This window comes from Triturus cristatus, chromosome 2_2 (assembly GCF_964204655.1).
Source record: "Triturus cristatus chromosome 2_2, aTriCri1.1, whole genome shotgun sequence".
Lineage (NCBI taxonomy): Eukaryota > Metazoa > Chordata > Amphibia > Caudata > Salamandridae > Triturus > Triturus cristatus.
Genome location: NC_140582.1, coordinates 1,217,894,113 through 1,217,910,026, shown reverse-complemented (window position 1 = coordinate 1,217,910,026; position 15,914 = coordinate 1,217,894,113). Strand labels below are relative to the sequence as shown.

Below are 15,914 nucleotides of genomic sequence, written 5' to 3'. Positions count from 1 at the left end.
CTGATAAACATTCTGGAACTAGCACAAATGATGTCATTAAAAGGAGAAGTGGAGGCACATTACCACACCTGGCAAGTGGGTACACTGGCCAGGTCAGTATGGCAGTTAGCAAACTGCGCGCAGGGACTGCGGTGGCAGGCCTGAGACATCTCTTTGGGGCTACTCATGTGGGTTGCACAATCAGTGCTGCAGGCCCACTAGTAGCATTTGATTTACCAGCCCTGGCACATGTAGTGCTTTGCTAGGGACCTACTGGTAAACAAATATGCCAACCATGGATAACCAATCACAATCTACACAGAGAGCATATGCACTTTAGCACTGATCAGCAGTGGTAAAGTGCCCAGAGTCCTAAAGCCAACAACCACCGGTCAGGAAAACATAGGAGGAAGAAGCAAAAAGTTTGGGGCTAACCCTGCAAAAAGGGCCATTTCCAACAGTTGGGATGTAGGCAGTAAATATAGTCTTTATGAGAGTCATCTGTATAAAGCCTTTTCTTCTAGCAGGTAGCACAGGCTCTAAAAAGACCCTTTATTTCCTTTTCTGACATATTTATGCTAGTATGTTGTCAAACCAGCACTGAAGATGGATCCTGTAGATGTAGAATGTTGAAATGAAGCCAAGAACTCTTTCTAAATTCACTAAGAATAAGAGAAAACTGAGCAGAGCTCAGAGGGGACTCCCTAGCACAACGAGCTGTAGAAAATCGGAGGGTCTAAGCAGGAGTGTTCTAGAGGGTGAAGGGTCCTGATTGGTTCAAGAATTTCTTTTGGTCTCTTTTACAAAACGAGAGACATGGGTTACAAAACTGAAATAGACCTGGGCCGGGTTTCTGCTTTGTATTTGTTTAGTATTGCTATTTTGCTGTACCAGGGACTCCCATCTCAACAACGGGGAATGATTCCAGCATGTGAATCTATGAAAGTTACATTACTGGAGTAATACTGGAGCAATCCTGATTCCAGAGAGTCTGAGACAGAAGATGATTGAAGTGGCCACGAAGGACATTATGGAATCGTTGCTAAAAAACAAGCTCTCAGACAGAATTTGGTTTCCGTATCTCGATGAGCGGGTTGAGAAGGAACTAGCGGCATGTCATCTGTGCAACTTGCTTTCTGCTAAAGCGGCTGAACACCCTTTAAACATGGTTTTTGAATTGGATGCATAAGGTTTCAGGCGCCCGTATAGAAATCACAGATCAGTATCTAGCAATCAAAAATTATTATTAGTGTTGCATTCTGAATGGGAAGATACACCCTACTTCCCCATTATCAATAAGGGATTGAACAAGACCATTTACAAAGTTTGAAGCACACTTCACTCAAATCAGTTACAGTGTAGTACACTCAGAGAATATAATAACACAATAGAGTTCCGTATCTTCTTGTATGTTACTTTTATTCCATCCACTACTTTTAGCCTTAGCCAACAAGTCGCTTGGAAGGATTACTCCTATGACTTTGTCAGAGCTAAAAGCAATACAAATGCCAATGTTGTTATACCAGAATAAGATGCACAATACAATTAAGAAGTATAAAGCATGCTGTCATTATTTGAATACCCTGTGCGGTCTCCAACATTTGGTGGGTTGTGAAATAAAATGTGGTGCTGAAATATATCCCAAACCTTTGAGTTTCATTTGATCTGATCAACAAAAGGTTGTAATGCCCTTATTGCAGAGTGGTCCTTAACTCGAACCAAATCTCGTGATCAAGAAATTCTAGAATCCAAAACAGTTAAAACTGATTTGAGTGGTGTGTGCTTCAAACTTTATAAATCACCCTTTAAACATGGTTGAACATCCGAAGAACGGCTGGGAGATGGTAGTTGTCTTTTTCGGTCCACTTGACAATGGACATCACATGCTTGTGACTGGAGGAATACTCAAGATTTCCCTTAATTGAGGATCTTTTGTCTACCACCCAAGACCAAGTAATTGAGAGACTGGATGGCATCTTTGTGACACGGGGTTTTCCAGCCATGTTGAAATCTGACAAAGGCACGCTATTTATTAGTCGTGAGTTCAAAGATTTCTTAGAGCATCTGAGTATAAAACATCAGAAGAGTACACCTCTGTGGCTATAGGCCAACGGACTACTTAAGCGTTTTAGGAGTACGGTAATAAAAGCAGTGCAGCGTGCTATTCTTGAAAAGCTCATTTTACAGACTGTTAAATTCTACCTTGAGAGCTTATTGTTAAACCCCTCACTCAACCACAGGTGAAAGTCCTGCAGCATTAATGTTCGGGAGAGCAATGACCCCCAAGATACCTCAGTGGATCAACCCTATAGAGAAAAACAAGAATGCAACTCTTAACAAGGACTTGGTTCTGAAACAAAAGATGAAAGAGTATGCTGACAAAAGACCACATGCAAAGACCATAGTCTTTAGGAGAGGAGATCGAGCGCTCGCACGCTAGATGTGGAAAAGAAAATCTGATGCTCCATTTGATGAAGAACCTTTTCAAGTGGGTTCTAGAAAGGGACACATAGTGACTGCCCAGCACCCTGGGAAGTCTTATTACCAGAAACTTTACTCATTTTTTGTCATTTTGCCCATCATTCATCAGATCTACATGTTGATGATGATACTGGATCTGATGCACCAGTGACTAGTATTGCCTTTCCATCATCAACGCAGGTCTTGGACAGTGATGGTGACAGTTCCCAGTTGCAAGATTGGGTCGAACAATTAAAGCACCGAACAGATTGACTGAAGAGATTTAATTGCATATATGTTTTGAAATTTTTCATTTAACAGAGGGGGAGATGTATTGTCTTGTGCCTTAGAACTGACAAAACCCTTTTTGACTCCTGATGGACTCCGTGGAGTTATGATGTAGGGGTCAGAGCGGAATGCAATGAAAGCTGATTTAGAATGCTGAGTTCGCAGTTACACGCTGAAGAATGAAGACATGTAATACGAAGCTCCATGTATGGCGTTGTCATTTGCGGGTACCCAGGCTGGGGAAGACGCTACAGGTACCACACTGGTATTGAAGATATTACTTTTAAAAAGGATCCATCTTGTGGATGGGGGTGCCAAAAAGGTGTGCAAGAGAGGGTTTGGATTTTATTTCAAATATACCTGTCTGAGTATGGGAGAAAGCGCTTGGGCCTGGGCTGATATAAGGCAAGTTGAGACCACGCACAGCCTGATGACGTCAGTCATTTGCAAATGATTTCTTCTGTGAAAGATGCTGTGTTGGATGGTTGTCATGGTTGGATTCTTTTTTGGGGAATAGGGGACCGGGAGTCTGAGCCCCACCCCCCTTTTCTCTTCTGGCACCAAAGACTTAACAGTAGAGCTCCTCAGGGCTTGACTCTTAGCCCCACATTGTTTAACATTTTAACATCTACCTCACTCTGCTGATATACCTGGCGGAATCCTTTGGTTCCAAAATAATCTCCTATGCGGACGACACGCAGATTTTCTTCTTCTTCAATATTGCACCAGTCTCCATCAAACCTTGCCTAGCTGCTGTCTTCTGCTGAATGCGCCTTAACCAACTGAAGTGCAATGTAGATAAGACCAAAGTTCTCTTCTTCGGCCGCAATTCACCTTCAGGTTGGCAGGCTTTTTGGCCTGATGACGCTCCCCTTAAGACCTACAATCTGATGTGGTTATAAACTTTAGTGCCAAGTTTGATAAATCAGAACCGTGGTCGGGACCCGTTGTGTAGTTCCTATAAAAAATATACAGGATCTGCGTGTTTAGACAACATACACTGTAGGATTGGTGTCAGACGAACTCCTATCACTCCCACCGGGTATGTTGGCCTTCTTGTACCAACTAGCTCACAGTGCCACTAGAATCTCTTCTTACCAAGGAGAGAATAGTTCCTGGCAACCTTTAAACATGACAACCCTGATCCCTCAGGACCGCGGAAACAATATACTACTTTGCGCTCAGCCTCTCGTGCTTACTTAGTCTGTCTCAGAAGACTACACAGAATAAACAAGCTGGGCAATTTCAATAAGAATGTATTGAACAGTTGTTATTCTGGTGTAGAATAGATGAGCTACAATAACTGTTATGCAGTATAAGATATAAATGATTAGCAGTACGATAAAGGGAAATGGATGGTATAGCTCTACCATCATACTACAGACATGAATACATATGAATATATAAAAGACATGATAAAAGATGCATACTCCTACGATGCCTCCCTATCTAGATGTACCTAAGTGTACCTAGCATGTATGTAGGTGTTAAGCCAAGAATCCCTCTAGGATTTAGTCAACCCCACTACATGACGTGAGAGACTGTCGGACCCCGTCCTAGTCTCAACTTGGACACCCCGCTGCGAGCTGGAGTGTCTGCATGCAGGAACCTCAGCGTGTCTGGTCAGTGTGTCAGCCAGGAAGTCTTGGTCTCCTCTGTCTTATCTTATCAAGATGTGATGTATATATACCCATAGGTCTCCCCAGGGGTCCTATATGCGCGTACAACAAGGACCCCCTGTTAGTTCCCCAGGGGTCCTACTTTCCTGTATTACTGTGTCGGTCTAAGGATGAAGTTGGGCATGAACTTTGTACATAGATTTTATACAGGAGATGGTAGTCCTGCTATGCTTCCAAGAATCCTCATGCATAATGTATGAGATTTTGAACTAGGGAAAATCCGCGTTCTGACTGCAGTGTAGCATCTAGGTAAAAGGTCAGTCCCTGTAAACCGTGACCAGTGTAATGTAGGGAGAGAATATAGGTGGCGGTAATGAGATTACTTTGGCCTATGTTATGATACATATATGGTATATAACAGACCTGTTTTGGTTTGCTTTACACATTGAAAAAGTTTCTTCTTTTCCTGTCCCTTCCTGCCCGGAAAATTGCTATTCAAGCTCTCATCACGGCAAAGCTGGATTACGCAAACGCATTATACCTAGGTCTTATCGATTATTTAGTCAATAGGCTACAAGTGGTACAGAAGGCAGCAGCTCGTTTGCACCTCAAACTTCCTTTTAGAAGTAAGATCTCATCTCCGTTCTTTGCACTGGTTGGGAAACCGGTTTTGCTTAAAGCACTTTTACTCACCCATATAGTCCTACACATTACAGGTCACATATCTTATGTCCAGAATTTTTGTTTATTTCTCGGCTAGGTTGCATTCTACTAACGCAGTGTTTGCCCAGCATACGAGGCCGAGAACCGAGAGGAGACACGCCACTTCAGTCACTGAGACTATGTCCGGTCCCTACAAAAGCACATTAACCAGACCACTCTCACGGTTCCGGTGAGAGGCAAAGAGACATCAACAAGGAGAGCAGACCGACTAGCCTGTATAAGTTTCTGACCCAATGTATGTGAAATGTGATGCCGTACGATATGCTCCTGTACTACAACCTAAACTTAATAAAAATAGATTTGCAAAAAAAAACCAAGGAGAGCAGACCGACTGCGCTACACTTTCCCTACAGGCCTTTGTGAAAGTGGCTGCGATATCGGTAGAGAAGAGGCAGTGACATAAATAAAGTTAGATATTAACTTTGGGCTATGCACTAAAGTAAAACGAGCTTCCAGGACACTGCAGGAAGGGATGTTACTTAAACTTTGCCAGTTACTTTATAGGTGGCATCATGAAATCAACATGAAAACCAATGAAGTAACGGGTGACTGGACGGAGGCAATTTGGTGAGAAAGCAAAACGAAAACACAGAAGCAACAAGTGTGGGATGAACTTGAAATCATTACTGGGGATTAGAGCTGGGGTGGGCATGAGTGCAACACGGGGTGGCAGGAGGGACAGATGAGAAATACAGACTGCGCAGGTGGGGGAAGGCAATGGGAAGAGGTACAGGGACAACCGAGCAACAAGGGGAAAGAGAGCTAAAATCATTCAACAAGGAGACTGATCAAAAACTCACACACTCATGAAGTGCTTCACAAAAAGAAGAAAATATTGCTTGAAAGGCAAGCAATGGAAGCAGCGATGCCTGTCACAGCAATGGTAAAGAGGCAATGTTCTATGGGAGGGAAAAACACAAGATTGATAAGCTAGGGTACCAATAGGAAGCGGCAAATGAGTGGCAATGAAAGTTAATCCATTGGTGGGCTCCAAGCTTCTCTGTGTTGTTGCTAAGCAGGTTTGAAAAATCTACTCGCCCACTTGCTATTGTATAGTAAGTTAGATTTTATCCGGGCAAGCTATTTTTAGGGCCTTCTCGTCCCTTCTGGCAAAGAACAGGTGTACTGTTCCTGCAGAAAGCGAATGATCAGTAAAGGTGCATTTAAATCCATGCCTTCATCTTGTCACATTTGTTGTGCATGCAAAGACAGAGGTCCAATGTAGGTTTGTCTTCTCACAAACTGCTGCTGGAGATTGGTGTTTACCTCTCTTTTCTCGGACTGCAAAGTTAGAGGGTTTTGTAAAGTGAACTGTTTGAAAAGTGAGTGTGAAATGAAAGGCTATGGAATGTCAGGTTTTTTTTCTAGCATACAACATTTAAATAGTTTGTAAATGAACTGTACAAATATTTTTTTAAAGATAGGAGACCAGTTTTTGGTAACTCAACACAATGATGGAAACAATGATTTTAATAAGATTAAAAGATATCAGAACGCTTTATGATACATATTTGCTGAAGCCCGATTTCCACACACTATCGTCTGTACACTATAACGTTTTACCAGTAAAACTGCAAGTCATTGGGAAAGTTTATGGCCATTGCAATGGAAAATGTGTTGTCTGTAAATGACCGTGCACTACCACAGCATGTTTAAGTAAATATATTGATTGAAAGTGAGGGTTTTTAGAAATTAACTGACAAACATTCCTGCCCCGCCCTGATGGCAATGCTGTTGGTGAACTAAGAGGTAATTTAGGGGTCATAGGTACTCTGTGTACTAGGCTCTCATTCTACATGGAGCAAACGTTTAGTCTATAAAATGAAAATGGTGTAATTTTTTGTACAGCAGACCTGCTGAGCTCGAGTATTTGAAGGTGCTCTCGTGATAATGAAGGAAAAGACGATTGTAAAATAAAATGTTTACCTAGGATGACACAGTTTATGGGTCTAGCGCATTATAGCTAGGTCGAGTAGATTATTCAAGTCACTAGACCTGCAAGCCTGGTAAAAAAATTATGATTTTTCAAGTCCTCCTAAGCCAAAATACATTTCACAACAGTCAGCGCATGCGCTATCTAGAGACTCGATCTGAAAATCAGAATTCTCAACCTGTCCAAATCACAAATGCCCGATGTTAAGCCAATCTTGCTTACCAGCTTAAGCCACTGTGCATAGTGGTTCATGTAGTTCTTTACAGAACCTGATGTGGACTTTAAAAGATCTTACCTTTTGCACCTAAAAAGTGTGGGTTCCTGCCTCAAAGGAAAGTCTCAAACACTTTGCTTTTTTCCTAGACTCTTTACTACGTGTTTTTGTTTTCATTTCTCTACTTCCAATTTCTTAGTGGCTAAGTCGATGAACAAGCACTTTATAAATCCCTACAATTTCTACTGTGGTAGTAAAATATATATATTTTTTAGACCGATTTTATTGGGTTTTTACAACAGTCATCGCATACAAAAGGCATCTGATTCCAATTATAATAAATATAAATTATTTGACTGTGGTAGTAAAATAATGTACAAAATGACAACCTGTGTATGACATTTATTAGAAGACCATTAGTATAGCCCATGGGCTGTAGCATTGCTGTTTGCTATTTACTTTGAGCTTTTCCAACATTTGAGTTCTTTTTCTGGGTGATGTATGCATGTTGTATTTGATTAGCCCAAACATAGCTGAAAAGCAGTGAAGTATCAAAGCCAAAGATGCTGTCAACATGCGATTGGAGAGAGATTCATTGATCTCTAATGAGGTGTATTTTTAGGTCTTTCAATCAATGGTTTACTTTGACCAGCTACTTTCAATCATTAGCCTGACTCTCTATTGCATCTTAGCTATGCCAGTGGAGCTTCCATATCTCACCTACTGCTTACTGGCTATATTTTTTCACATCCACTCGACACACTGAACTGCATGGCAGATCTGTAGCCATCCTTGTCTGCTCCTCCGAGGTCCTTTCCTTGTTTCTCCACCCTGCCTGCCACCCCCTCCAACTCATATCTTCCTTCCTTCCCCTCTTCATCTTTGGTACCTCACCCAAACGAGTGAGGTACCATTTTTATCAGGAGACCTGGGGGGACGTTGGGTAGTAGGAAATTTGTGTCAGCCTGAGGTTTGCAGGGGATTCTGGGTAGGAAAACTTTGGGGGATCCACGCAAGCCATACCTCACTGGACTCTCCCGGGTGTATAGTTTTCAGAAATGTGTGGGTTTGATAGGTTTACCTAGATGGCCGCCGATCCTGGGGCCACAAACCTCGGTGACCCCCCCCTTGCAAAACCAAGTCCTTTTTTGATGGGTAATGTTGATGTCTCCACAGTATATTTTGGGGCTTTGCCTGTCGCGGGTACTTGGTCCACCCACACGAGTGAGGTACCATTGTTATCGGAAGACTTTTGGAACTGCAGGGTGGGTGGAATTTTGTGGATCCATGCAGATTCCAGAACTTTCCATCACAGAAATATGAGAATGTTTTTCTAACTAAGCTTGAGGTTTGCAAGGGATTCTGGGTAACAGAACATGGTGAGAGGCCCCTCAGTCACCCCATCCTGTATTTCCCTTGGTGTCTAGTTTTCAAAAATGTGCAGGTTTGCGAGGTTTCCCTAGGTGCTGGCTGCACTAGGGCCCAAAATCCACTGGTAGGCACATAGCGAAAAAAAAGTCAGTGCCTAGTGGGCTTTTTACAGTCCGGGGGAGGGGTTGGGGGGGGGTGGGGGTTGTTGCCCTGATATGCCCCGACAGCATCCAACGGGGGCAGAGAGACTTTTTTGCCCATTCTAGGCAACCCCTACGTAAACATTTTTTTTTAAAAAGCCAGCGTAATCGCTGGCGCCTAGTGGGCTCTCTGCCGCCCCGGGGGGGGGGGGGAGGGGGGCAGATCAGGGGCTACTGCCCCCATTTGCTCCCTGGGGGGGCAGAAAGACAGGCAAATTTTGAGGGGTGTTGAGGCATTGGCATGCCCATCTTGGGCAGCCCCCAACCCCTAAATCAAATTTAAAAACATTCCTGGCTTCTAGTAGACTTCCTGCCCCGGGCAGATTAGGGGATACTGCCTCATCTGCCCCCCAGGGAGGGCAGAAAGACTGGAGTTTTGCTTAAGGGGGGCATTGGCATGCCCATCTTGGGCAGCCCCCACCCCTAAATCAAACTTAAAACAAAAACCCTGGCTTCCTTTGGGCTTTCTGCCTGCCCGGGAGTCAGATTGGGGGCTACTGCCCCCATATGCCTCCTCCCCAAGGGGGCAGAAGGAGTGGAATTTTGCTAGGGGCATTAACATGCCCATCTTGGACAGACCCTCCCCTGTAGCAATACAAACAAAAATCCCTGGATCTAGTGGACTTTCTGCCACACCCCCCTCCCCCCCTGGGGGGCAGATTAGGGCCTACTGCCCTTATCTTCTCCCCAGGGAGGGCAGAAAGACTGGTATTTTGCTGAGGGGGGGGGGGGGAGGTGGGGGCATTGGCAGCCCCAACCCCTATTGCAATATGATTAAAAATATTCCTGGATCTAGTGGGCTCTCTGCCCCCACCCGGGGGGGGCAGATTGGGGGCTTCTGAACTGCTCCCAAAAGAAAATTGGGGTGCAAAGACCCTTGCCCAAAGAGCCGTGCCCCCTCCCTGGTAGTCTAGTGGGTGGATACCTGCTTGGGGATCGCCCTCCTGGGTACCATTCTCCCCTTTCCAATGATACATATACTGACTTTCTACGTGCTCGGTGGGGCTGAGATAGCCCTACCGGCTCATTTCAGTTTTGGTTTCTGTGCAATGAAGTCAGCCCGACGTGCGCGCTGATCATCCTTGCACAGAAACAAGACAGACCGCCTCAGGAGCTGGGGAACCTCTTCCCCAGCTGCCGGGGCTGTGTGAAAACTGGGGGTGCCAGCGATGCTGTTCACAGTATTTTCAAGTGTCTATACCACTCCCAGAGCACAGATTTATCCCAGAGCTTGCAAGTCCAACATCTCAACATGGAGCCAATCACAAAACTGGTAAGGAGCACACTGCTTGGCTGTCCCACCAATGGTAAAAACTAAAGACTTTTACTGAAGTGTTACCATGCACTGAATTTACAATAATGCATCTGAGCGAACTGAGTCCTGGGGTGTGAGGCAGTGCACTCCCTTCTTCCTTTCGATAGGGCTCTCTTGAGCTTATGAGCTGGCTAGTTCTTGTTGATTACAGTGAGTGGGACAGAGACTTGAGAAGACGGAGAGCAGCATTTCAAGCACCTTTTAATAACTTATTACTCTCTACTGAAGGACAACAATCCTAAAACACTTGTCTAGGGATATGCAGTACTGGAGTGTTACCGTACACCAAATTACCATAATGCATGTGAACGAACTGAAAGCTGTGGTGTGAAGCAGTGTGCCCCTTTGTGTGATATGGCTTCTGCTGTTATGCCATTAACTCTGCAGGTTTCCCATCCGCTCTGATTGATTTATCTGTGCAGACTCAATCAGCAGCCAATGATAAAAACTATCCCACCAGGAGCCACCTATGGTACAAACTATCGCTGGGCTAAGTGAAGATGTGGACTAGTGACTGCCAGTTGTTTTTTTCTGAGTATGGATTCCCCTTTCCTGTTTATTTCCATTTTGGGTAGTTATGTGCTCTCTCTTTGGGCCACAAAAGTTAAACTGTTTCCCATAAAACACTGACTGGTTCCAGTGACCTGCCTAGACTTCGGTCTTCTTTTATTTCCATTTTCAGTAATTTGGGGGATACACTACACAGGTTTGTGTGTTCCAAACGTAGGGTTAGATCATTGACAAAAATATGGCCTCTCGAAATCTCGGCAAGATCGAACGTTTTCTGACACCTTGTAGGTGATTGAAAAGGGGGTCATGGCTCTGATCCTGATGATAGTCTGTTTTTCCTCTTCAGGTGCTTGCTGCTCGCTGGGAAGGCCTGCAAACCCTGAAAAGCTATGCGGCACACTGCAACTCCTCCTAGCACATCTGGCTCGAAGCGCAAGGCTAAGACGCCAAAGAAGGTGGTAGACCCCAGACGACCTCCTTCACCACAGCCCGGGCCTTCCCCACAGCGCCGGGCTCCGCCTTCCCCACAGCGCCGGGCTCAGCCTTCCCCACAGCGCCAGGTTCAGACTCCCCCGCGAAGACGTCCATCTCAAGCAGGTAAGAATTTAGGAGGCAATGGATGTCAGTGAGATGGTAGATTGAAGGCTGAGTTGTGATATTCATATGAAGTACAATTGTGACCTATATATTCACAAGTCCAACAAAGAGGTATGCAGTTCATAAGGAAGGGGATGGGTGGGTCTAAGGACACTCCGCTATTTTTAACACACTCACTACATCCACACTACTCACCACTCGTCTGCCCCACCACCTCATCACATAGGGCCTCCCGGGGTACAACACAGAAGACCTCTGGCAAAGAGCCCTCTGCGGGGATGTTGGGCATTGCAGGGTCGGCCCAACAAGGAGCTGCCCTGTGATGAAGCATGACACCTCGGTGTCATCTCTGGGTATGTGTGGGCTCTTGCTCCTTATTGCTTATTGGAGCACTCCTCCCCCCCACCCCTCCTTCATGATCCTTCTCTAGCCTGGTCTTCTGGCCACCTGCCCCCCCCCCCCCCCCCCCCTCCGACCCACCCATCCCCTTCCTTAGGAACTGCATACCTCTTTGTTTGACTTGTATAGTTTAGGGCATGAATGCCGGACATAGATCTTAAAAGCCCATGTCCCTCCGATTATGTGTACTATATATTCACAAGCCTGCAGTTGCTTCACCAGTGCGCAAAAACACTGAGTTCAAGGAGTCTCAAGCAAGACAATGGGTTCAATATTTAAAATATTGCATAAAATATGCTACTTACATATTTGGTTGGGTTGACCGTATCAAGAGACTACACGGAGGCACCTTAGCCTGCTCTAAGAAAGGGAACATTGTCACATGCCCCATGAAGAAGTCATTGTTCATCTAAGAGGGCTTAGTGGGCTCCTCATTCATCTCTTGTGGATGTGTGAGCCATCTGAACTGATAAACATGAGATTAATAGGTGTAAAGCACTGAGATTCTAGTTGTCGGAGGAGATTCCCCATAAGTATGTGCGCTGTGCAGTTGCGCAGTGGGCACATGGCTGGCGTGCCTTAGGCAAGCCCGTCTGCACCCGGATGCGGCCAGCGCCAGCCACGCTGCCCGATCCTGCTCCACCTTGAGTATCCTCGGACATACAGTTGCAACAAACTGGTTATGCTTCGCCCATGCTCTTGCTTTCCTTCATACAGGTGGGAGGTTTTATTTCAATCTTCCACGGTCTGCCAGAAATGCGATTACTGCCTTGGGTCAGGCTTGGATGGCTTTCCCTGGCTCAGTACCGCGTTTAATGATAGTAAGAAGGGGCCCATCATTTGTGCAGCAATGATTAATACCGGCTCATTAGGGAAACCTCATCAGGACATCTTTGACCTTCTCTCTGTTAAACCGGTTGATCTCTTTCATTACCGAGACCTGGCTGAATGAATTTTCCAACCCTATAGTGGAGATGGCCATCCCAGAGGGATATAAGATCTCCTGTGCTGACTGTAAAAGCGGTAGAGGTGGTGGTGCAGCAGTTATCTATTGGGTGTAATTGGGCTTTTCATTGCGGCGAGGCCTTGCTGTTGGGACTTCAGTATTAGCATGTCTCCTCAATCCTCGCTGGGTGGAACCCTGGTCTACTGGCCCCCTGGGCCGGCAGGGGCTTTCCTCAAAGCCTTGGAGGACGTTATCGTCCCCCGCGCTCTACGGTTCAACCACTATCTCCTTCTTGGGGACCTTAATATTCATCTAGACCAGACTGATGTAGGGGCTACCCTGGAATTTTGGGATTCATTAAGCCTTGCTCAGCTTACCCAGTGGGATAGATTACCGACTCATTGTGGTGGTCACATTCAGGACCCCATTTGCTCCAACTTCTCCATTATGGTCGAACATCCTCTTCCGATGCCCTGGTTTTGACCATCTCCTGTCTTATTTGTCCTGGGCCTCAAAGGACAATAATCCACCGGGACAGGTTGGACATGGCCCTGCCTCCACCAAAATCGACCCTCTGACTTTCAGCCATGCTCTGGCAGAGTCAAGTCCAATTCTTTCCACTGACCTAGTGGGAGTGCTGGCTAGATTCTCTGGTTGGATCACGTGGGTGGTAGATCTTCTCTCTCCTCCTTCCCTTCATAGGCGGGCCAGGGAGTCCCCCTCAAAACCTTGGTTCTCATCTGAACTTAAAGCTTTGAAGCAGCAATGCAAACAATTGGAACATTGCAGGTGGAAAGATTACTGCACGGTAGCGAAGCTGACACTTAGGAAAGCCCAGAAAATTCATTACACTACCATAACGCATGCTAAAAGCCTTTACTATGCGGGTCGCATTGATTCAGCCAGAAATAACTCTAAGAAAATGTTCTCCATCGTCCAGAGCTTTCTGGCTCCAAGAGTTGAGTCTCTTAGGCTCCCTGCTTCGGACGCCTGGGGCGAGAAACTTTCAGACTCCTTCATTAACAAGATTCGCTCTATCCAGACGTCGTTTACTATTCGGAATCAGGCTATGGCTGTATCCTCACCTCAGGAGGCTCCACCTGTTTTATTTCCTTCCCTGGTGGCTTTTAAACCCATTGATTTGCCGGACTCACTTAGGATTCTCATGGCCTTGAAATCAGGTTCTCCATCTGACCCCTGGCAGCTAGGCTTCTGGCTTCAGTAGCAGAGACCGTCAACCCTGAAGTCAATAGGCTCATTAATTTGTCCCTCCAGGAGGCTCTTGGTCCGGTGGCATGGAAACAGGCTAAGATTCTGCCACTCTTTAAAAAAACGTTGCTGGACCCTGTGAGCTATCGTCCAATCTCCCTTCTGCCTAGTGTGGCTAAAATATGTGAGAAGGTCGTCAATAAGCAACTTACAGAATACATCGAAAGCTCTGGCTTACTTCATCCAGCCCAATCCGGGGTCAGAGCCTCGTATAGTACAGAGTCTGCTTTAGTTGAAGTCTCTGAAGCAATTCGGGATTGCTTGGCTGCTAGCGAGAAGGCAACCCTGATTTTGCTGGACCTTTCGGCACCATTTGATACTGTTCCCATTCTTTGCTACTGGCTCGTCTGGTGGACATAGGTATTTCGGGTACTGCCTAGTGCTGGTTGAAATCTTTTCTGGAAGGTCGTACGCAACAGGTTTCGCTCGCCCCCCCCCCCCCTGTTCGCATCCCCACCACAGTAGGTGACCACTGGAGTGCCGCAGGGGTCTTCTTTGAGCCCCCTTCTATTTAACATTTACGTCACTCCCTTGGTTTGGCTGGCAGAGGATCTTGGAGCCAAAATTATTGCATACGCTGCTGATACTCTGTTTTTGTTCACTTGGGGCAAATCTGAGTACTCTACCTTAGAGGCGAAAAACTGTCAGTTTTTCATTCACTTTACTTAGCGCGGCTGAAGTACAATGAAGACAAATTGGAAATCCTCCTTTATGGGAATTTCCTTCCCCAGTTTAGAGAAACACTCTGGCCACCCGACTATCCCTTGCCTTCTTCTACAGGACAACTCGCTAAGAACCTGTGAGTCTGGTTTGAAGAGAACTTGTCCTTTTCGATCCAGATCAAGAAGCTTGCTGGGAACTGCTTTGGGATACTTAAATCTCGTAGGAAATTTCTCCCGCTTCTTTACAGGACTGCCAAGGTAATGGTCACTCGGGCTCTGATACTGTCGCGTATCGACTATGCCAATGCTTTGTACATTGGCTTACCGGGCTACATTCTCAGCAGATTGCAGGTAGTCCAGAATGCTGAGGCCAGGATTCTTTTTAATATCCCAATTAGAAGCAGCATTAAACCACATCTGCACATACTTCACTGGCAGCCTGTTGCCGAACGCGTTCAGTTTAAAGCCCTGGTCTTGGCGCACCGCGCCCTACACGCTTCCGGCCCAATTTAATTAAGGAAACGTTTTATGTTTTATATTCCAGCTAGACAGCTTCGATCAGCTACTCACCCAGATACCTCGCTTTTGCCTCCAAAAAATGGGTGGCAGCTTTCTTGCTTTTAGGGCTGCCACTGCCTGGAACTCTCTTCCATTTGCTCTTCGCAAAATCCAGGACCATACTCCTTTTAAAAAAAATCGCTCAAAACGTTTCTCTTTAACTAAACCGGTCCGTCTTCACTTCTCAAGGCTCACACCGGGACAGTCTTGGAGTATCTGTGCGCGCTACAATCAATCAATCAAAACATTTGTAAAGTGCACTACATACCCGAAAGGGTCTCTAGGCGCTGGGGGGGGGCTGCTACTGATCGAAAAGCCAGGTCTTGAGTGTTCTCCTGAAGGTCAGCAGCTCTTGGGTCTGTCGTAGGCTCAGTGGTTGGGTGTTTCATGTTTTGGCGGCGAGGTGGGAGAAGGATCTCTGTGAAAAAGTGCCATCTTTCTTGCATGGTATGCCCCCACTTTTTGCTGAATGTACTTTGACTGAGTGTGCCCTGGACTCCTGCCAATCAGGTGCCCAGGGCCTATGTTCCTTCCCTAAAACACAAAACACAAATTGGCAAACCCTGGCCACATGTCAGCCCCTGGTAAATGGTACCCTAGGTACCCAGGGCCTTGTGACCAGGGAAGGCCTCTAAGGGCTGCAGCACTCATTGTGCCACCCTTAGAGGCCCTGTGCCCTTACACACACACACTGCCCATGCAGGCTGGGTGTCTGGGTACAAGACAAAGAGTCGACATGGCACACATCCCTGTGTGCCATGCCCACCACCTACACTGCCATGTCTTACATCAGCCACCCCTCTAGCTGGGTGCCCTATGCCAGTGAGGTGGGCACAGGAGCAGGAGCCCTGTGCCCCTACAGTACGCAGGT

At 46.0% G+C, this 15,914-nt stretch overlaps 1 protein-coding gene across 1 annotated transcript in view; it reads left to right on the top strand.

The window, feature by feature from the left end:
* The window catches only part of LOC146863421 (histone H3-like centromeric protein A), a 307,361-nt gene that overhangs the window by 87,221 nt on the left and 204,226 nt on the right, over nt 1-15,914 (top strand). Inside the window, exon 2 of the mRNA XM_085642847.1 lies at nt 10,959-11,209. Coding sequence (XP_085498973.1) covers nt 11,002-11,209 — 208 coding nt within the window. The 5' untranslated portion in view covers nt 10,959-11,001. The remainder of the gene's footprint in view (nt 1-10,958; nt 11,210-15,914) is intronic.